The sequence below is a fragment of the Toxotes jaculatrix genome, chromosome 9, assembly GCF_017976425.1.
Source record: "Toxotes jaculatrix isolate fToxJac2 chromosome 9, fToxJac2.pri, whole genome shotgun sequence".
Classification (NCBI taxonomy): domain Eukaryota; kingdom Metazoa; phylum Chordata; class Actinopteri; family Toxotidae; genus Toxotes; species Toxotes jaculatrix.
In genome coordinates, this window is record NC_054402.1 from 10447127 (window position 1) to 10470304 (window position 23178).

At 43.0% G+C, this 23178-nt stretch overlaps 1 protein-coding gene across 4 annotated transcripts in view; it reads right to left on the reverse strand.

Annotated features, from left to right (window-relative positions):
• cux1b (cut-like homeobox 1b) overlaps positions 1-23178 on the reverse strand; it is a 59656-nt gene that overhangs the window by 21748 nt on the left and 14730 nt on the right. For all 4 annotated transcript variants that reach the window (XM_041045555.1, XM_041045554.1, XM_041045553.1 and 1 more), the window contains exons 2-9: positions 20540-20650; positions 16578-16625; positions 12557-12635; positions 9820-9957; positions 7892-8015; positions 5234-5310; positions 4662-4728; positions 39-87 (exon numbers count right to left, since the gene is read on the reverse strand). In XM_041045555.1, the coding sequence (XP_040901489.1) occupies positions 39-87; positions 4662-4728; positions 5234-5310; positions 7892-8015; positions 9820-9957; positions 12557-12635; positions 16578-16625; positions 20540-20650 (693 nt within the window). The remainder of the gene's footprint in view (positions 1-38; positions 88-4661; positions 4729-5233; positions 5311-7891; positions 8016-9819; positions 9958-12556; positions 12636-16577; positions 16626-20539; positions 20651-23178) is intronic.

The following is a 23178-nucleotide window of genomic DNA, read 5'->3' on the forward strand; positions in this document are numbered from 1 at the left end:
CGGACGATTTGGACAGTAAGGATGTTGAGCGAGTTTACCTGATTGGCTCTTTCCAGGTCTGTCATCACCATCTCAATCTCATCGGCCCTGAGAAAGACATTTATTTTTACTCCAGAGAAATACACAGCCGAGCATGTGACAGTGCTTAAAAGAGACTCGCTGAAGTACAGCTCACAAATAAAAACAAGGAATGGATAAATGGATAGATGATTCCCAGGAAGAAAAGTACACTCTGCACAAATCACATGTGTGCGCGATTGTTCAGAGAGCACACATTTAGAGAATGCCGGTGCCGTGTCCATTAAGCTACTGTCTAAATTTCACCTTAATCCATTGATTGTGAACTCCATAACCCAAACAGCTTGTATGTGTGCGTGCATACATGTATTTAAGCGTGTGTGTGTGTGCGCCTATGTGTGTGGGTGTGCACATGTAAGCCCCTAAACCCGGGCCACACTAAAACAGAGGGATTACATTAATAGAGCTCTAAGTCCTAATACAGCAGACTAATCTGCTATGAAGCTGTGTGATTGTGTCTGACTAATGGTCTGGATGGAGGCCATGGTTCACCTCTCACTTGCTAGAGGTCAGACAGCAGGAATACATCCACATAATACCACCTCTCTTTGGACTTTGGAAAAATAGTTTAATAACCTTCTTTCATGAGTGATGTGAATACCTGTCACTTTTCTGCAAATAATGACCGAGATGTGGAAGAAACTTTGGGGACAAGCAAAACAACAGTGAACTCAGACATGCAATGACTGTTAGTATTTTTTTAACTCTTAAATGTTAAATTTCATGTTATACACCAGGAACTGTTGAATTATCTGAATATGATTACCCTCTCTGTTAATTAGTTGTCAGTGTGTGTGTGTGTCTACGCGCTCAGAGACATATTTTGAATATATTTCTCCGTATGAGGAAGTTACAATAAACAAATGGAAAAGAAATACTGACAAAACTTCATGGATGATGTTCAGTGCAGTGCAAAGACGCAGCATGTGCGCATGCATATTTATTTAAGGCATTACTGACTGATAGGAATACATGGGCAGCACTGAGTGCAAAGACGTGAGCGCATATGTGCACTGCTGCGTCCATTAAGACCTTTTGATTTCAGTGCAATCTTTTGATAGTGAACCCAATAACCCACGCAGCTTTTGTGTTTGTGTGTCACCGTATGAGAAACAGTGTTATGTCCCATAGGCTTGAGTACTACTGATTTGAATGTGTTTAACAAAACAGACACAGTTGATATTAGGTCAGCATTGTGCCACAGGCAATGCAGCAAAAAGAATCAGATGTGGGTGGGAGAGCTTTTCACTCTCCGCTTTTATTCTTTCCCTAACAGTTAAAAGGATCTAGTATGCATTTAAGCAACATAATAGTACACTACCTCACCAGCTTTTATCCTGTCTTAAGCTATAGTGTGCGGGACCCACGTGCGCGCTCAGTCGTGCTCCTGCACACACAAATGTAAGGTCAGAGAGCCAACAAGCCAGAAAAGCTTGTAATGGAGAGCGTTTATGGGTAGTAATGCAACCCAAATACACCACCGCTCCTGCTCCAAATGTGATCATTTAATCAAAGTACAGATGCACAAAGTCTTCTTAAATAACCTTTGGATTTGGCTGTATTTGGGAATTATAAAGGCAAAGCTAGAGGCTGAGGGCCAAAGCAGATCACAGGGAAGGGATTTTCTGCATATCCTGATACAGTCAGTCAGTCGCTGGGCAGGGCAGGAACTGTCCATGGCCAGCCAATGCACCCAGTGGAATTAATTCATCAAACACTGCACAGTAAAGGGAGGGTCCTTCATAATGATCAACTCTGATTTTATGCCACCAAAATGTATCTACAGTACTCCATACAATAGCCACAGGGAGGAGCTATAGAGTAGATGCACAGCTGCACTGGAAAAACGCATACATGCACACAAACAACACACACTCGCACAAACTTACACACACTCTTTTGTACCATGAAAGCCAATGGGTGCACCCAGTGACATCAGTGAGTACTGTAGGACTTCTGAAACAAGCCCAGAGCCTCTAAGCCCCTACTGTACTTCCTCCATCTCAGACAGGCCTTTTCATCTCTTATCATCTTCTCTCTCTTGCTCCTCATTCAACTGCTTTTCTCTTCCACCCTCTGCCTGCCTCTATCCTTTCCTCTCAACCCGTTCCCTTCCCATTGCCCTCCACTTTCTCTCCTTTCATCTTTTTTTTCCTTCCACCTCCCCTCTCTCATCTTTTGCCCTCTCTTCCTCGGCCTCTCTGTGCCAGCAGGATATTCCCCTGATTTAGATTTTCATTTCCCTCCTCTATCACACTCTTATCCCCTCTTCCTCGCTGTAGCCTCCAGCCCCTGGCTCACTTTTTGCCCTCTAGCTTTCATCACTCCATTCCTTTTCTTTCCTTGGCTTTCTCCACATTTCCTTGGTTTTCACAGCGTGTTACCTTGGGGATTTCAAGGAGGCTTAAAAAGAAGCTAGCTGTGAGAGTGTGTCTGTGTGTGTGTGTGTGTGTGTGTGTGTGTGTGTGTGTGTGTGTGTGTGTGTGTGTGTGTCTGTTGTGCGCCATTTTGAGTTTGTGCTTTAGATGGACACAGGAAAGAAAAGCCTATTGACTGTTGGCTAATTATCAGCAATTAAATGGTTTTCCCCAAATGGTACCAAGCGTTTATACAAAGATAAAGCGGCACACAAACATACAGAGGCACATGCACGCACACACACACACACACACACACGCGAACACAGCATCCTGTGGGGCTGGGGATCAATATATCATTAATCTTTAACAGGGACTAAACGGGTAAAACGTGGCCAGCCAGACCCTCACAGCGCCCGCACAGAGAGGGGGCTACGCTACATCTGCAGGCCCGCCTCCCGCTGAAGCCCACACACTCTGGGCACTGCAACATCGACCAAATTCTCAGGGAGTGTGTGTACATCCGTGCGTGTGTGTGTGTTAGTGTGTATTTTAAAAGGCAGATTACCCAAATGCAGCAAGAGGATGGGGGATTTGTCACGCAATGTCCTCCTTAGTGGAAAGTTTAGAGCAAGTGAGTGTGTGTGCGTACGTCTGTGTTTGTGTGAAAAAGTGCATGATATGGATGGCGTTTGTGTTTTGCAGAGCCAAAATATATGCAGTCAAAGGGTTAAAAGTTGTGTTCAGCCAAACACTGGCGATTTGCTCAGCCAAGCAGTAAACGGGGGAAGGACTCCAAGGACTGGGAGGGTGCAGGGTTAGAGAGGGTTTGTGTGTGCTTTAAAGCGTTGCATTAAAATTTCAGATCACAGCACGCCACATAGTCAAGGACCCTGACTGCCTCAGGCTCACGAGTGAGCGAATAAGTGTGTGTGCTTGTATGTGTATGTGTGTGTGTGTGTGTGTGTGTGAGAGAGCGTGTGTGGATGTGGGCGGGCATGTGTTTATTAGCTTCTGTAAGCAAATGGGGCCTACTATATGTGTCTTTTCAAAATGTGTTTTCTTCTGACATAAAAGGAAGAGACAAGGAAACTAAAGGAAGAAGAAAGTGTAAAGAAATGAAAGAAAGTAGAGGAACAGTGTAATCTAGTCATGAGGAAAGAAAGTAAAGGAAAGGGGAAGCCCTGTGATAGACCATGAAACTTATTGATTAAACCTATTATATTGCATGTAATATGTTCTAGTGGCCTTTTCTCTTACGCTCACAAACAATGCGGGAGATAAAAGACAAAGTGTGGCAGCGAGACAGAGAAGGGGAAAAAAGTGTTGTGAGGATGAGAGAAGAGGGATCGATCTGTTTTTAACAGCCAATCAATTTAACAACTCTGTTAATGGAGAGACAGTGAGTTTGGGGCATGGTAAATGGGGTAGGGGAAAACCTTAAAAGCCAAGTTGATACTCTGTCGCACTTTGTCTACAGGGCACGTCCTTGACCATCTTTGATTTAAAGAAAGAGTTCATATTTCAAGGAAAGAGCAATCTGTTATTGAAGTACAGCAATTACCAATAAAACACCAAGAAAGGCTTTGTTTTTCTTCTCAGTATTTTAAACCTTCTGAATGTGGTTCGGATGCTCGAGTGGTTCTGGTTCCTGTTTCTAATCCTGAGGGAATGAGGAGTGTGAATGTCATAAAGTGCCACTTCACAGTGTGGAGTGCTGACATGGAAAAGCTTCTGTTCTCATCCTCGCCACCGCTATAAGATCAATAATGATAGATGCCAACAGCTAAAGTAATTGAAGCTACTTTATCTTACAGGTCCTGTTAGAAGCCTTTGTGGCTTTAAGTCTGAGATCTCAAAGTGACCCTCACTGGTCTTCTCTTTCTGTCATGACCCTGATGAATCAGAGAGAGCCCTTTAAATCACAACACATAACAAAAAAAAAAAAAAAAAAGAAAAGAAAAGAAAAAAAAATCTCTATTTTGGTGCTTTGCCGTGGCTGCAGAATGCATTACAATCCCTGTCAGTATTTACAGTGCGTGGGTAATGCTGGGATTTGGAGGCTGCTGAGCGTTGTGGGAGACAATCCAGCTGTTAGGGAGAGAAGGGGGAGTTTCCAGGCAAGGATATTCACTAAACAGGATGATTATGTCAGGAACAGACTATGGAGGAGCCAGAGGGGAAAAGTCACCCGCAAACATACACATAGATCAGCAAGACACGTACTTTGCTGTGGATTCCTCGTCATACTTTGTCTTCAAATCAAAGAGCTCGGCCTGAGTTGTTTCAAGTGCTGTAAAAGATGGGAAAAGAGTTAGTTGTGAGTGTCCCCGCTACACGACAGAACTGAAATGAAGAAGTTTGAGTGTTGTGTAATATCCAAGTATGAACATTGTATATACAACAATAAACGATCTGCACAATTTTCTGGCAAAGTTAAAGTAGTTTTATTTTATATGAGAGACGTCTGTTGTGTGTTTGTGCCTGTGCTTTTCTCACTGGATTAAAGTGATTATGATATTTTGATTATGTTGGCCACTGTCAATCTGAATGAACCACACCCATCTAGTCCAGCTGACGTAGATTAAGTTTTTGAGTGTTGAACTTCATAGATAATCGGTAAGGATGTTTTTTTCCAAATTAAGCAGTGAATGAACATTTAATTAGATATACTTGAGATCTGAAACAAATTTTTAAAGGCTTTAAAGCCAGTGCCACTTTATCAGTGATAGTGCTGCCGTTTTATTTTAGCTGGCAAAAAAAGTACCCAGGTCTGTAAAGACCAAGAAGGCTGGTACCTGTCTGTAGGGACTGGGCCTTGTGTTCAGCCTCTTCCAACCTTGAGGACATGGAGTCCTGGCTCTCCTGGAGTTTCCTACAGAGGCAGACAGAAGACGAGAAAAAGAGAGCAGGGAGCAGAAAGTCACAGTTAAGAGATACTGAGTCAGTAAATCCTGGGTTCACACTTTGTGGCAACTGCAACTATTCTCTATTTTCCCACCATTTCTGAAGTGTTTTCCCCACTAAAATCCTCCCAACACAACCCACTCCTCATTAAGCAGCCCTATTAGGCAGGAATGTCTGGCCACTGAGGCACACTGGCACCCGGGGGGGGGGAGAAAGAGAGAGGGAGAGAGAAATAGAGAGAGAGAGAGAGAGAGAGAGAGAGAGAGAGAGAGAGAGAGAGAGAGAGAGAGAAAGAAAGAAAGAGGGAGAGAGAAATAGAGAGAGAGAAAGAAAGAGAGAGAGAGAGCAAGGGTCGAGTAAGAGGGGGGAAGGTGGTGACAGAAACCACAAGGATAAAATAGATTCATTCTTAGCATATAAAAAGTTGGGCTCTGCTGAGAAATTACCACTGCGTGTAAAAACATCAATAATCTAGCACAAAGACAGTCTTTATGGCACTCTTTGATGCCCCCCTTCTCCACCAATATGTCTCTCCTGTCATCTCTATTTTTCTGCTCTCTACTTCATCCTTTCATCTCTCTCTCCCTCTCCCTCTCTCTCCCTCCTTCCCTCAATCCTTGCAGAATAAAATGCATCAAAGGTGCCATCCATTTACTGCCCCTCTCAGACACAGGAAGTCAGCTCTCTGCAGACAGGAAGGGGCCTATAAAACACTGACGTACAGGAAATACAGTTGGACAATTGATCTTCTACTGTATGTCTGAAAGGGGCAATGAGCTTTAACACAGCCTCACACAGCAAACACCACGACTGGCATGAGGGTAAATGTGAGGTCTTTAGTGTACATTTAAAATACACAGATCTTATAACTCAACTTAAAATGGGCCAGAGACTTATCAAAATCATCACTGTGACAGAGTTATTCAAGTGTTATAATGATCGTTAGTTGTACCTTGTGGAAAATTAGTAGAATTTCTTAGCGATAAATTCACAGCAAAGTGCAATGCCACTATAAGCATGTTCACAACCCAAATGACAACTGCTTTAGAGAAAAACTGATACAAAAATATAAAATGGATATCCTATGCAAACAAGCAACTTTGGAACAAAGAGACTGTGTGCAGTATTCAAAATACTTCCAAATCATCAATCACAAATGAGGATGTTCTTTTAAATGAACTGGTGCAATTGAAAAATGGAAGAATAATTTTCCACTTTTTTTTTTAACCCTTTTCTTTTGGACATACATGTAGCTTACCATCTTTTATTGTTCTGCAAAATTTCACATGGTTGGAGATACTCTCCATACTGTGCCGTTAAGTTCTATGTATTGAATTTGATCGGCTGCTTGAGTCTGTTGGTTGAAAGACTTTGGTAGTGTTTGACTTCCTCTCCAAGATACATTTTAAATTACTGCATGTCCATCACAGCCTTTAAATCCTGATCATAGGCAGGAAATATATGCTATCTCTTCAAGCCCCAAGGCTGCACCAGCTAATCATATGAGTGCTCATCATTTTTACTGTTTATTGATCCCTTCAATTCAAAATAGGAGCACATAGTTATCCAAGATAACATGCAAGACTGACAGGTCAATTCTGTACCTGTACTTAAAAAACTAAACTGAATGTGGCTTCAATGATAATTTGAACTGCTCACCTTCATATTAGTCTGGATTGAGTGAACAGCGTAGAAGGAAAGGCACCTAAGTTTGCTGTAAACAATATTACGAAACAATATTATGGCTGGCCGTATCTTAGGCAATTAGTTTAACTGTCTTTATGTTGAATGGGTTCCTTCCTGGGAATGGACAGTACCAGTGGTCTTCTTGGGGCATTCTAGCCTTTGTAAGAGTTAATACATCGTTTCAATAGTCAGAAATGTTTTTTCATGTTCCAAAAATATCTGGCAGCAATTTTGAGTGTATTTATTACTGCCACAGGTTTCCTGTGTATCTGAACATTTCAAAATGCCTATGAAATGGGCTTTAAACTTGAAAAGGAAGTAAGCTATTAAGTCAAAGTGTATTTCTTTGTATCAAAATAAAGTGACACCTACGTATAATTTTTGTCATTATGGTTATGTGGTGGGTTTCATTCAGTTATGCAATTATTCTGAAGAAAAGGGCCGAAATATATTGTGGTAAGACCGAAAATAAGAGTCTGAGGTGTTGATTCCCATCAAAGCAAGAATGGCAAGCACCCACATGACAAAAATGCTGGCATTGTCTTTTATGTAGGTTATTTTTCATTCCTGCATTCATCTGCAAAAGGAAGGCAACGCCAGAGAATAAGCAGCAATTTGCTGATTAAACTGATAACCATGAGAAAAAGTCTCAGGACTATTAGCTAAGAAAAATTCTTAAGTCATAAATAGCTCTGCTAAATAAAGTCAAAAATCTATCATTCAAAGATTAGAATCATAGCAAATCTGCCCGAGGGCACAATGACCCAAAGCTTTAAAACGGCAAAATAATGCAGAGGTTATTACTTGAAACACAGCTGAGGTAGTTCACACACAAACACACGCACGGGGACAGACAATTATACCTCTCCTTCTCTGCATAGTCGTTGTGTAGCTGGAGCTGCTTCTCTTGGGCCAGGTTCTCAGCTTGATTTTTCAGAGACTGCTCATACTCACGGATCTTCTCCTTCAAGGCTTTAATGGTCACCTCTGGAGGAGGGTTAGAGCAGAAAGACAAGTGTTGGGGGGAAAAAAGTAAAGAAGAGTTAAAAAAAAACAAAAAAACAGCCAATTTGCAGAATGCATAGAGAACAAACTATAGGGGTTTCCTCGATGTGATAAATGGCAGTGATGACGATAATGCTTTTGACGAGAGGGTTTGACCTTTGCTTAAGGAACAGCGTTTCAGATCCTACATTCTTCCTCTGTCAGCACAGACGAAGGTCTTGGCCCATATGGCTCCTGCCTAATCTTTACATCCATGACTGGTATAGAATATTCAGCGTTCACCAAGTGTAGATATGCTGTATTCATTAGGACTGCATTAGTGCTGAAACCCCATAACCTGCTGACGGCTGAGCTCTGTATGGGGCAGCCTGAAATAAATCTAACACATAACTGGGGTAATAAATAGGCCCGTGTGTGTGTGTGTGTTTCTTAGAGAAAGATATAAGTGAGTGAGACAATGATAAAGAGCATTGCTGCTCGCTGCGTTTGACTGAGGGCTCTTAGCACTTTGTGTGTGTATGTGCGTGTGTGTATGTGTCTGTGTGTGATTTAAACTCCAGTCTCACTGCTCTGACACATAATCAATAGAGGAGAGTCCCCTCAGAGCCCTCTTACCCCTTAACTGCTTAACTGAACTTTAAACATTTAGGTTGCGGGGATCAATGGCCCCTGCACTCTCTGTATGTGTGTGCGTACGTGCGTGTGCAAGTGTGCAGGCGGGTCCGTGTGTGTGTTTAACAGGAGTGGGAGTTCCACAGTGTGTTTTGGGGTTTAAATATCCCCCATCTATTGAGGCGGGAAGGAGGGATAAAGGATGAGGGAACAGGAAAATCAATGGCAGAATGGAACCCTGCCGCTATCGAGCTGTTCCAATTAACTCTTACTCAGGAAAGGGGGATTCCAAAACATTCCCTGCTCGCTCGCTCACTCCTCCTTTTCGACTGAAATTACACCACTTTTATTACTGCTTCTCACTCATCTCTCTGCCTTTGTCAGTTTTTCCATCTTTCTTTACCCTGAGGTAGCCTGTCGTTTTTTATTCATGAAACTGTGCCTCATGTTTTTTTTCCCTGAAAACCTATTTGAAAATGTAAAACCTTGTACATTTTTTGTGTTTTTGAAAAATTTATAAGGAATTAAAATATGTTCAACTATGGTCTTTCCTTCTGAAAAGAGCTTTGAACATGTTTCTTTGACCTTATATTTGCACTCAGAGGTTGTCTACATCATCATCAAAATGCAGACAAAGAGATTACACTTCAGGTACAGCTGCAAAACTGTGGCAAATGATTATATGTCTCAGTTGTACACACAGGATTTTGTTGCCATTTTTCACATGGACATTTTAGATCTACATATTTTACTGTCCACTACTTTCACTTTTTCAAGAGTTTGGAATTTCTCAACCTAGCAGCAGTTACAAAATCTTAAGAATAGTTGCACATTACTACTTTAGGTGTAACTGGAAATATGCTAAAAAAAAATCTTGTTTCATAGCCAAAGAATTTCGAAACAACAGGCAGTTATCAACTAAAACTGAATATCAAGCTCAGACACTTTTCACTTTTATTCCACTCTGTATGAAATCCCTCATTGTTGACCACCTTAGTTTTTGTTGTGGTCACAAGCGTGTAACCAGTCATTATGTAGGAGGGATGCCGTACATGAGACTGACACATTGAAATTTTGATATGTGATTATGATTAAATGTGTGGCCTACATCCATGCCCCTCTCAAAGTCAGTAAACTCCCAAATTGTGTGCATCCGCATGTGTCCCTTGCTAACCTTGGTTTTTGACCTCTGCAAACTCTTTGTTGTAGTCCTCCAGTGTCTCTCGAAGTTTGGTGTTCTCCGTCTCAATGTCGTGCATCCTCTGGAGCTTCAGCTGCAGCTGCTGAGCCAGCTCCAACACAGGTACAGGATCTGGCAGAGACAACACACACCACGTTAACACAGTGCAAAGCAGATTACACAAACAAGGGCTGCAAGGTGGTGTAGTGAGCTAGGAATAACTACATTCAAGGCCCTGCGAGAGCGGGTGTTTGCCCCGGTGCAGTGTCCTTGAGCAAAGCAATGAATCTCTAGCAGCTCCAGGAGAACTGTTCTGGAGCTGACCCTGACCTTTGATCTCCCTGTGGAGAATTACTGGTTATTGCAAGAACCAAAAAATATCTGAATTACAGGCATTATTATGAGAAGGTGAATTATATGTACAGAAGCTGATATATCTGAGCCTGACTGTATCTGCAGTGTAAAATTAATCACAGATTAGTAAACAATCAAAGGGATCTCTGTATAGTTGAACAGAAATGCAAAAAGAAACTTGTACAGTAAATTCAGCAATAAAAAATGTATAAGTTGCTATTTTAAGCATATGTTCCTTGTACTTGTACTTCGACATAATTCCTTTTTTTCAGTTAGGTTTACAATTAAAAAATGCCTGTGGTCTTGTGTTTACCAGATTGTCATTGTTAATAATAAGGTTTATTGTTCAGCTTGAAAATCGCCTACACTCAACATGTCTTAATCATAAGAAAAATTTGAACATTGGTCAATATGCTGTTATTGGATTTTAATTCTTCTCAAATACTGATATCAGCCTAAAAAAATCCAGCTTGGTCAGGCTCTAGTGTAGATGCTTACAAAAACTTAGGGCACTTCACTGATTAGAAGGAGAAGAACAGAACAGAGATTTGGCTGGCCGCAACGGTTTAAAACACACAACACTGAAAGGTCATGGTTTGTTTTCACATTCTGTATCAACAAAACTGTACCCATAAAGGCAACTGAATGATACACTATCAGCCTTTGTATCAACAGAGACTATTGTCGGGTTGTGAGATAAACTTTGGAGGAAAAAACACTAATGCGTCAACTGCTGACACAGCAAGAGAACTGAATAAGTGATACCAAAAGAGAGACACAGACAGCAACATAGATGAGACACATTAACAACAGACATTACTGGGCTATGATCAGTTAAAGTGTTTGCTATGATTCCGCTTGAAAGCAAGAAAAAAGTGAAACACGGGAGCAGACAGATGGACAAAGTGAAGCCGTAAAACAGGCAATGCAAAAAGGTAAATAAGAGATTAAAGAAACAGAGACAGAAGGAAGAAAGACAACTTTCTGGAGGCATTTTACCAACATCTCTGTGAACACACAGCAGGGTTAACTGTCAGTGTGATGAAGAGAGCCCTGTCAGTCAGGCCAATCACATCTGATTGGTGCTCATGGGTGGCAGACTGGTGACAGGCAGCCAAGAGACGCAGGCGATGCTCATCAGCATGCCAGCTAAAAGAGCAGTTTGTGTGTGTGTGTGTTTATGTGTGTGTGTTGTACAGATAAGAGGAACTGACAGCTTACAGCTGGGGGTAAGGGCTGTGTGTGTGCATGTGTGTTTGTGCGTGCATGTGTGTGCGTGTGTCTGTGTGTGTCTCATGTCTGACGCAGTTAGATATCTTAACTATGCTAATGAGAGATCAGCAGAGAACGATTGGGGAATTTCATGCTGATTTTGTGCTGTCAAGGTGACACACCATGCAGGGCTAAGCTCTGAGACACACACACACACCTGTCACAAACACACAAGTGCGCACTCACATTGAGTCTCATACAAAATACACACCAGTACAAACAAACACTAAGGAACAATAACTGTATCTGCCTCAGCGCCCTTGAAAATCCACTTTCTCTCCATCAAACCTTTGTCCTTCACATAGGCTCCTCTCCAAATCAACTGTACAGCTTGTTAAAAGCAGTTTGACTTGTGAGCCACTGGTGCTGAACACTCTCGCCAGACACCTTTAATCTAAAGCAGAGCACACTGGGCTGACTAACCAGGCCTTCAGCTGATAGAAGACAGAACAAAACACACTGTTTCCTCTTTCAAGACTGCTGCATTAGTCAGGCTGGTCTGTGTCTGTGTGCGTGTGTGCATCAGGCATTACATCATTGTCTCGCTGCAAGTTAAGAATAGCCCCGTCAGAGCAGGCGCTGACTTATTGGGAGCAGTACAATCCAAAGATATTACTGTAGGTCTATCCATGTGGGAATATGATGACCTCCTTACGCTATAGATGAACTCAACTCCTTTCTCATTCCTACATGCATGGTCCCTCCAGGGCTCCCATACAGCTGAAAATCTCCAACCAGTAGCACTGTGACTGTGTGTGTTCTGTAACACCCTGTGCTGTGTGTCCCTCCTCGGCCTCAGTGTGCTGAACGTGACTGCTCATGTGTGCACTTCACAGCAGCCAATCGTAGGCGCACTTGTCATCCATATCAGGATACACCTTCTTTTAAGACCCTCTAAAGGCTGCACCAGTGGGGATGATCTCGTGTGGGCATATTAAGGTGTCGCACACACCTGGATGCACAGTGAAGGAGCACCAGAGGGATGGTGCCATGCCTTTTCTCTTCCCTCGTCGGTGCTGTCTGATCATGTTTTCGGAGTCCGGAGGTGTCTAGACAAACACTTACACCGACATGCACGCAGCACACACACTAAACATAGTCTTACCTGGGACATCGATTATTTTCTTGTACACGTTCAAGAAGGCGGCCTCTGCTTCTTTACTTCTCTTACTCAAGGCATCGATCTGGAAAGAGAAAAAAAAGTCATGGTTAATTGTCAGTCACACCACCTCAGATCAGAGAGTCACATCGATGGAGTGTAAAGGCAGGCCCATTAATTTCACAGTAAGAGTAGTCTACATATCTGTCTATCCTCACTATGCATCGGTATGTGGCCTGCGATCGTTGGTTGTCTTGACAGTGACTGCGTTGGTGTTTCCTTCCCGTGAAGTCACTTCAGCTGTTCAGCCGATGACGGATGCGTTTCGTTTGCCGCGTGCCCCTGTCTGTCTGTCCTCAAGTGAGTGTGCCTAAGTCCGTCCATTGGGGTGTGTGTGTGTGCACGCGCCTGTGTGCAAATGTGTGTGTTCGTTTCCCCTCCAGCACGCTGACATCATTAAACAGCTGGCTCAGTCTTTCCAGCCACAGCAGGGGCAGATTATTCAGTCAGCTCTTAGCAGCAATACAGTGTGGATCCATTACTGATGCAGCCATTAACACAAGAGGGCACGGCATGCATTCCATCACCGATATTATTGAAATGGACAGCATTAGAATGGATCCATAAGAGATTAATTCTAAAATCATACTGAAAGAACTTTTACACTGTTGTCAATGCTGAAACATGAGACGAAAAGCTCTACTAGTCTCTGTGTCACACTTCAATATGAGAAGCAGACAGAGTAGGCGAAACGCGCATCTGAAATCAAATCTAAATCGAGGGAAACAGATGCCAAATAAAGACATTCAGATGGTGCTACTGTACTGGGCAGAGCTACAGCTGACTACTCTGGCTCACGCACTCAGACTAAACAGCCTTGTGTTTCTCTTCCAACTCCTCCAGCACATTCACTGAGAGAAAAGGAATAAAGACAAAACCCTATATAAGTCCAAATATAAAGTCTTCACATTCCCAGCCAAGCCAGTAGTGTAGTTGATGGGTGGTTTAGGGGTTCTTGCCACTGTAAACAGAGCGGGCTACATGTAATACTGCCTGGGCTCCTATGGGAACCTAATAAATCTCTTCACATGGCTTTGATTCATCTCTAGTTTTTTAGCCGCAAAACATCTGGCCCTGAGTAGGCTGGTGCCAGCACCCCTCCCTCTCCCCCTCCCCTTTTATTTCCCTATGTCGTTCTCTCATTCTCTCTCTCGAATTCTTCTTCTTGTCACTTCCATGTTCTCTGACTCATATTTTTTCCTTTCCCCTCAATCATTTTCAGTGTCAGTCTTTCTCACATGTTTCTCTGTCATATACTCATGTCTCTCTGGCATGCACTGGGCTGTCTTGCTCTCTCTCTCACTCTCTCTCTCACACACACACACACACACACACACACACACACACACACACACACACACACACACACACACACACACACACACACACACACACACACACGCACACTATCCCACTACTATATCTCATTCTCACATCATGCTGCATCATGTACTTTACCCTCTTCATGTGCTATGTGACATTGAGCGATCAGGATCCTCAAATGCAAGGCCACTAATGGGAGATTACTGATGCTGAGTACTAATACCTCTCACACACACCAAACCTGTTCATCAGTATCAAAATGTGTGTGCATGTGTGTATATATATATATATTGCTATGTGATCAGAGGTTCACAGTAGCACAACACAATCTCATGATGAAGAAGAAACGCACACACACACTCACAAACCAATGCAAAAAATGATCTGCCGATGGCAGTGAAGGAAGCCAGCTGCGTGACTGTACAATGACTGGGCCAAGGTCAGTGGTACAGCAGCTTTATATAGCCCAACATGGGAGGCAGGAAATAGACATTTAATGTAGGACACACCCTACAGTTAGAGGCAGGTTAACTGCAGGACCAGAGCCATTAGAAGACCACCCAGGATTTGCAAATACAACCCTGCTGTTCCAAACTGCAACTCTTTTAACCAATCCAAATGACATCTGCTATTACATGCTCCCCTGCCCCCATCCCACACACACACACACCCGCACACACACACCAAGCCAAACAAATGAAGTGACACAAACGATACCTCACCAGTATCAGTAGGTTACTGATGAGAAGTGCTTGCAATTGCAAAAGGTATCCCTGACACATCCACACACACAAACACATACGTACATACGTCAGCACCTTGTGCCACCATCACTCAGCACTGCCTCACTCCCCTATCTAACCCATAGTGTGTGAAGGGCATCAGGCTGACCTGCGTGTGTGCATGTGTATGTGTATATGTGTGTGTGTGTGTGGCCCCAGTGGAGTCTGATAAGGGGAGGCTATGGGAAGCAGAGACTGAAGCCTTGGATAATGGAAAAGCTTATCTGATCGATGGACCAACAAGGAACACTGAGCATGCAACATACACACACAAACACAAGTACACACAAACACACATATAACCCGTTTACCAAACGGAGGCCTCGTGGAAACAGTACTGTTATTGGTAATAATTATGACCCGAGGGCATCCACCTTTCAATGACAAAGATTAAACAGAGTATCAAGACCTCCAAGTTCTTGGGCTAAAACTTTTTATTGTTCTGTCTGGGTTCCACATTCACTTAGTAAAGATTCAAGCTCCTGGGTAAAATGCTTAAGGAAGAATTACTGTGGGACGTCAACAGGAAGACCCTCTGGTTTCTGGTGCTGTCTTGTCCTTGATCAAAGCATCGAGGGGTAAGCAAACAAAGCCAGGCTAAAATTACACATTCTCAGAGCTACTCATGTTGTGGCATGCAAGCGCACAGAATAGTCGACTGATTGATGGGCTGCTCTAAGACTGGCGCGGGTGTACAGTATTATCTCAATAATCATAAGATAATGTCTTTCTCAGTTCCGCGACCACCCACTAAGCGCCTCAGCGTGTTCTGGTGTGCACGCCGTCGAGGTGTGTCAACATGAGGATGGTGGAAACAGCTGACAAAGCCCCAATTATATTGCTGCCGTTTCTATTCTCTAAATAGACTGTGGATCATCAGCAGAACATGGTGGAACCACTATAAATTACAGCATTTTTACATAACCACTGGCTGTGGTTGCTGCTCTAACACAAGAATATGGAAACTAACCCAGTGTTAAACTGTAATATTCTATGGCCAGTAGCAAGGCAGTCCTGTCACTATCTATTGAGATGATTTTGTTTGTGCGCATGTATGTGTTTCCGTGTGTGTGTTCTAGGGAAGAGATACTGTTGTGCTGAATGTCCAGCTACTCCAACCCCAAATAACGCCCCAGTCTAAACCAGCCGCTTCTACTCCTACTCTCTGACTTTCACATATGGGAGTGAACTGGAAATGAACGGCTGCCAGTAAGGAGGAGTCATGATGGAAATAGGCCAGAATGATGGAGGAGGAGATAAGGGAGGAACGGTGGGAGAATGATATAGCACATACACATACGTGTCACCTCTTATAGGTCAAGGTAAACAAGAACTTAGGGTGCAACATTAAATTGAAAGTAAATAAATGTGCCACACTGAACAAAAATGGCTCATGATTCACTAGATCAACAAAAAACAACAAATAACCCTACCGAATCATGCAGACAAACAAAGTCTGAGGAAATAGCATTCGGTGAGTTGTGACTGGCTAGAGCTGGGGTTTTGTGGTGCCTTTTTTTGCAGGATGCAATTTAAACACACCCTCAGGCTACAGGACTTCATGAATAGGACAGAAAATCAAGAGCAGAGCAGAGCGAAGAAAAGAGGGAGAGGAAAGAGGGGAAATGAGATAGTGGCAAGAGAGAGAACAGGAGATGGCGGAGAGAAGAGAGTAGTGAGAGAGAAGAAATGACGATTTAAGAGGAAAGACGAAAGCGGGAAGAGGAGAGAAGGGCACAGGAAGAGGGCACAAGACCAGTCAATGAATGTCAGACGGGCTTCATAAAATGCATTGTTTCAATCCTGTGCTGGGGCATGTATGTTTATCACTATCAAGTCAATATAAATTCTCAATAACTCACCTCTCCTTGGAAGCTCTTGAGCAAAGGGGCAACCTGTTTCCGTAAATCCTAAAAAAATAAAGAAAGGAAGAGGTTAGTCTCAAAAATTAGATAATCAACTTATCAATTTTAATCCTAAATACACAGGAACATGTGGCAGTGACGTTCAGAAGCATTGACAACTTAATGAGTTTTATCCTTGTAGACCATGTTGTGATCAAAGAAGTCACTCGTTATTTCTACTAGCAACCATTCTTGCCACTTCCAATGAATAAAGAGTAGTGCGTGAGTGAATGATGAACATGAGGGTAGGGAGGAGGCCAGGTTTGTACCCTGAGGTGCTCTGGCCGACTGCGTTTCTCATAAGAACAGGTGCAGTACCACCTGGGCCACCCAGAGGCACCACTAGTGCGTGAGAGAGAGAGTGAATGAGCCACAACGTAGGCCTACAGTTAATGCAAATTGTCTCTGCGCACCAAGTTTTTACTATAAAGCAAATGCTTTTCATCCCGCAAGTCCCATTGCATGACTTTCCAGTACGAGTCAGCGGTTTCAGATTAGATAGCCAGTCGAGTATGTATCAGGGGAACATGCAAATCACCATGCTGTTAGCTGAGCCTACATCCTGACAAACTGAACTGGAGCGTACGGTAAAAAGCACAGTAGAATAGGACATTCTGTACAGGAACATTTGATTTGCACAGTTTGTGGACACACACTTACTCACAAAACTGCCTAATGAAGACGTGAAGTAGGGCAACGACAGATGTGCGCTGGGGAGACTGCACCTTTTAGAAACCTCTATCTAAAAGCATAACCCATGCTGCACGTCGCAAACTGATCTGGGACCAGTGTCTGGCCTAATCCCAGGTTGGTCCAGACAGGCCGCTTGTCTGGGACTGAGGACAGGTCATGACCTCGGTGACCCTGCTCCATTGTTACCTCATCAGGGGTCGTTGTGGCTGTTTGTCTGGGCCAATTCAATATTCCCCTGCTGTGGATAATGACCTCCACCCTTCCCCCCCTTTCTGCTCTGGCTCTCCCTTTCTCACACACACACACACACACACACACGTTAAGCATGCACACAAAAAAACACCCACACAAACACACCAGAGAAAAGTCAGTTCTCTTATTTGCATTAGATTTTGATTATATCATAATTTTCCATTACAGTTGCCTTTCAGTTAATTTTGAGATGTCCTGCACTACTTCCTGTTCGGATTAAGAAAAATAATTTTTATTTTTTTTCTTATTTTGCTTCATTTTAGATTACATTATTTTGTTAGAACCAAAGGCAAAACATGTTCAAACATCTTGTGTTTATTAGTATAAAAATAGTGCACAAAACTTTTTTCATTTCATTATGTTACACTTAGTACCTTATCACGATCACTAGATATAAATTTATGCAAATATTTAAGTATATACTGTGACCAAAAAAAAAGAAGCCTCTGTATAGTGTAATGCAGTCTAGTCTAGTAGTCCTCCAATAATTACTACCTTTGTTCAAATCATAATCTTCGACTTTTGTTGAGACTGTGTCTGCATGAGGAGCCGACTCCACACCACCATAATTCACTAAACAGTTTGAAGCTGCTGTATTTATCTTGTTGAATTTTTTAGGTCAAGTTAATTAAATTCCTAATGTTATTTGAGATTTGATGTTGATCTTCCCAACTTGGATTTTTGTAGTCCAACTTTTAGGGGCGACTAATTACTGCAGCATACACTTCATGAGTCTACACGCACATTCAAGAACACACACTTAACACACAAAAACAAACACAAACTCTAATAACATGTAGAGGCAAGCTACTTCTTTTGCTGAATACCCGTGCACTGAACCCCTTTGGTCCACTCTCAAGTGCTCCGCCCCCTTGCCCCCTCCACTTCCAAAGATTTATGACCATATAACATAACAATGCACACAGACACCATGGTCAATTTGTGTGTGTGTGTGTGTGTGTGTGTGTGTGTGTGTGTGTGTGTGTGTGTGTGTGCAGTGAGGGGAGTGGAGGGGGCCAGCCAGCAGGAGATGGATGGCTGGTGTGTGAGCTGCCGGCAGACAGCAGACAGGCCAGCCCGAGGAATCCTCCAGGGAGTATGGAACTCACATTTGCTGTCTGTCTGCCCTGCAGCTAAACACAAACGTGTGTATGTGCGCGCACACACACACACACACACACACACACACACACACACACACACACACACACACACACGAGCACACACAAAGTTGTTTTACTACCACTGCCTCTGGCTAGCAATCTCTGGGACATTTTACAACCATTCCCACCCTTCCCTTTATAACAGTGTAGTAGAGGAGTCTTGACTAACTAAAAGGAAATTAAGAAATGGATGAATAATTCAGGCAACTTAGGAAGCACAGTGAGAGGTAGTCTCAAAAAAAAAAACTCAACAGTGTGTCAGTCCTAATGAATTATGAAAACTTTGTTTTCACGCTGCATTTCTCTGCACTACTTTCAAAATGCTACAAAAGCTTGTGTGTGTGTGTGTGTATGTGTGTTATTATGCAGACCATGAGTGCAGTTCATGCCGAGTACAGCTCAGCAGACTAGACACAGTCAACGTGGGCTGGTCTCCTGGTTGTTGAATAATGGATCAGAGACAGACTCCCGCTCAGCCTAATGCAGTCTGATCTGATGTGACTGTGATCTCCGCTGACTGGTGCGGACCACAGAGAGCTGACAGCCCGCTCTACTGGCTGGTCAACCACACACACAGCCACGCACGAGACGGAAAACACGGCTCCGCAAACGCACACAAGACGATCGGGGCATTTTTAATCAAGCGCAGGCCATCACATGTTATGAACCAGTCTATTTGGTAGGCAGCCTTGATGCTTATACACTTCCAAACACTGGGAGTTTAGTGCTGATTCCTATTGAGCCTGTTACAGCCCTGTAATGAATCCTGTCGCTCGTCTGGCCTGGCTCAGATTCCTCCTCCACATACCAGGGAGATGCCAGGGGCCACACAGACGCCAGAGGAGCCTTCCTAAATCACAGCCTTGTTACACTGATGAATGTGTGTGTCCTGTTCTGTGATCTAGCCTATCTGCCTCTGTGTGTTTGTGTGTGCGCCTCTGCGTCTGCATGTTTTCTTTGTGTGCATGTTCTCTCTCTCTCTCTCTGCCGCCGTTTGTGTGCTTCTACACCTCTGTGTATGTCTTGTCTCCCTGTTTCTAGTTATGTGGTGATACTTGAAAATGAGATTAGAGATGAATGTGCCGGCTAAAGTGAAATTAGCGTCTTTTGTATGCAGGTACAGTTTCCTCTGGTGTATATTCCTCTGCACCGGGTGGGCTGAAGTCAATAGTCACAATGCTCATCCTGTGGTAACTATAATAGGCCTACTGTCAACTCCACCGAGAGTTGACAATTTTCTATCCACTGTCTACTCCATTCATACATAATTCATACTACCATCAATAATTCACCATGGTGACATTACCAATAATAACACAACAATACTTTGTTTTCGCTGTGTGGTTTAAAATGTGTTGCCTTGGTAACAGAGATGAAACAAATATTCCCAGGAGGAGTGATGGGAACACAGGAACAGGACAGAATTCCCTCCTGATCCCACTTAGTAGTGTTGTCACACTCTCTCTCCCTCCTGCTCTCTTTCTCTCACTCTCTCATTCTCTCTCTCACATACACACTCATGGACCACACTTTCTGCACGCATAAAAAACTAGGTCAGATAATACAAACTCCTGAGGGGTTTTCTGTTTTGTCTCTTTAGGATTTCAGGGAAACTAATGGAGAGACTATTTTTGGGAGCCAAGCCCGCATCTCTGCGCCGTCTACTCCTCCCCTGCTTTCTCAGTAAATAATCATGGCTGCAGTTATGAGGAGGAGAACAGACACAGAGAAACACTGAGACTGTCAAAAGAAATGCGGGACATAGGTGTGTTTATGTGTTGGTGCATGTCTGTGAATGTCTGATGTTCTCACCTCTGGTGTGTTCTTCTTGAACTCGCGGCTCAGGTCGATTAGTTTCTTCCTGGACTGTTCGCTCTCGTCCTGTCTGTTGGCAAGCTGTGTGGCGGTGGTGTCTAGTTCTTTCTGTAACACAAACACAAAACTTTTTTAGTCTGCTGAGAAGAGAGCTGCACATTTTATCACACTTATCATTATTTTTGCTGTCATTTATAATCAGCATTACTGTTATCACCAAGGATAAAAAGACAGCAGACTCCTTGACCCATCTGGCATGCTGCAGACTACCCGTCCTGCCTCAGCTGAATTTGGCCAGTATGTTGCGGCAGCAGAAGCAGAGAACAGAACCACAACACCGATGTTCCAAGGAAAACCCATCTACACCAGTACTTTGATCTGCCACCAGGGCAAGCTATATGTGAGCCATTCAGCCCATCAGTCAATCAGTTACCACTGTGTCAGGCATGACAACTTCTGTAGCAATAGACTACTACACACACGCAGCTCACAACAATTATAGACTGTTTGCGCCAGACGACCCCTCCCCTCCCCACATAACAACAACAGTACAATTATCAACAACAGCGGTGTTGTCAAGGCTGAGGCAGGGCCCGCCTTTATCCATATCCATTTTGCATTGTTATTAATAGCTATTTATGGGACTAGTTCCAGATGATGGGCCAAGTGCTGACATTAACAAGACATTCAGGCCTTGTAAAGATTGTATCTCTTTCTGCTGAGTGTGTGAGCGTTGCTGGATTATGTTTCTGTTGGATTCTTGCCCTCTGTCACGCTCACTCCTTTTTTTCCCCCTCATTTTTCCGTACTCTCAACAGATCATCCACTCACTCATTCAACCAGCATTTCCTTCTTCTCCATTTAAATCTCTCTCTTCTCCTTTTACTCCACCTCCCCCCTTTTTCTACTCCTCCCTCCCATCCACCTCCTGTGAGGCCGCCCACCCCTGAGAGTGATTAAACGCTGCTGAAGGGCCGTTATGCTAACTAACACACTAATCATTTAATACACACATTACCACAGGGGCCCTTGTGGCTCAGTCTGCTGACAAGGTCCCAAAACACACGCACGCACACATGTCCCCCCCCCCCCCCCCCCCCCAACGCACACAAGAAAAAACAACCCTCTAAAGAAATAGTGTAATCAAGTACTAATTAGGAGATTTTTCCCCCATCAGCATTAAGTTTAATTCCCTGACCAGCCGTGATCTCCTTTTATCCACAAACCATAAAAAAATATAACAAATGGACTTGGTCGACTGTCCTCTGCAATGGGCTTTACGCAGTAGCACAGGATGTTTGGGGGAAAAAAAATAAATAAATAAAAAAACTGCTCACTTGCTTACATGCCATCTTGCTCTCGCTGCCCACGGAGCAGTTGATGTAGCAGCCTGTCTGCCCATGGCCATGGAGCAGCTGCACTATCTGTTAGTGAATTCGAGCGTGCGCAGAAGCTTGTGCAACGCTTGATGAAAGGAGGAACCTAATAAATTTTAATCATGTTAAATTAATTGTCAAAAAATGAATGCTCTAGTTCATGAATAGAGGTGTAATTATTATATTGGTAAAGATTAGATACAGAACAAGACCACAGGACTCAGCTGGATCAAGATATTAAAATCAAATTGGCAGATCTTAATCGCAATATAATGCATTAGTCCCCTTACAGTCTAAGTCACTACAAATGTATAATGCCAAGATAGAGTACAGGTTTTTGATTATGAAGTGTGTATGTTACACCCCTCAGGACACAATTAAGTACATCAACTTGAAGAAAAAAGTTTGAGTGAGTTCATTAAAAATGAAAACACTGCAATGAAGCATAGTTTGCGTTACAGTGTCTGCACCATACAAAGTCACTACTGCCTCTAAAACACAGTTTAATTCTTATATACATGGCTCTTTTCCCAGCTGTGGATTTATAGAAATAAGGACACCTTCATACTACATGATAACACTATTACATCATACATGATTATTCATGTTCTAGTCTTTTAATGAGAGTAGTAAATCTACAACTCATATTAATGCTTATTGAGGTGAAATAAATAACCTTGTAAACCTTATCATCTTGATTAAATTTGCCAGAATGCTCTTCAGAATGCAAATCAGTCCATGCAAACTTCAGGTGAATTCATTTTCAACTAAACACAGATATGCAAAAGTCAAAGCTACACAACAAAGTAAGCCAATCTATTGATAGGAATTCATCAATAATGTCTCTTTTTGTGCAAATAACAAATAACCACAGCCTTCCACTTGGGTTCTGCTTTAGGAGGTCATGTGCCAATCCCTGACGCCCTTGATTCTGTGCAATCCCTTTCCAATACCCTGCACATATCCCAATGTGTTACCAAATCCCCATTCTGAAAAAAAAAATTCTCAGTGCTAAGCTAAATAAACACATCACACATGAAAGAGGATTGATTCAGTGCCAAGTGGGCAAGTAATTATGGGCATGGTCTCAGTTAAAAAAAAAATAAAAAAAAGGACCCTCAGACTCAGTCAGGTTTTGACTATGCAGCAAACTCTCTGCCCACATCAGCAGACACGGGCAGACTTTACACTCATCTTGCTGATAGAGCGTAACATCCCAAAGTGCACAATCCCTGCTCCCTGCCCCCTGTTCACACACAT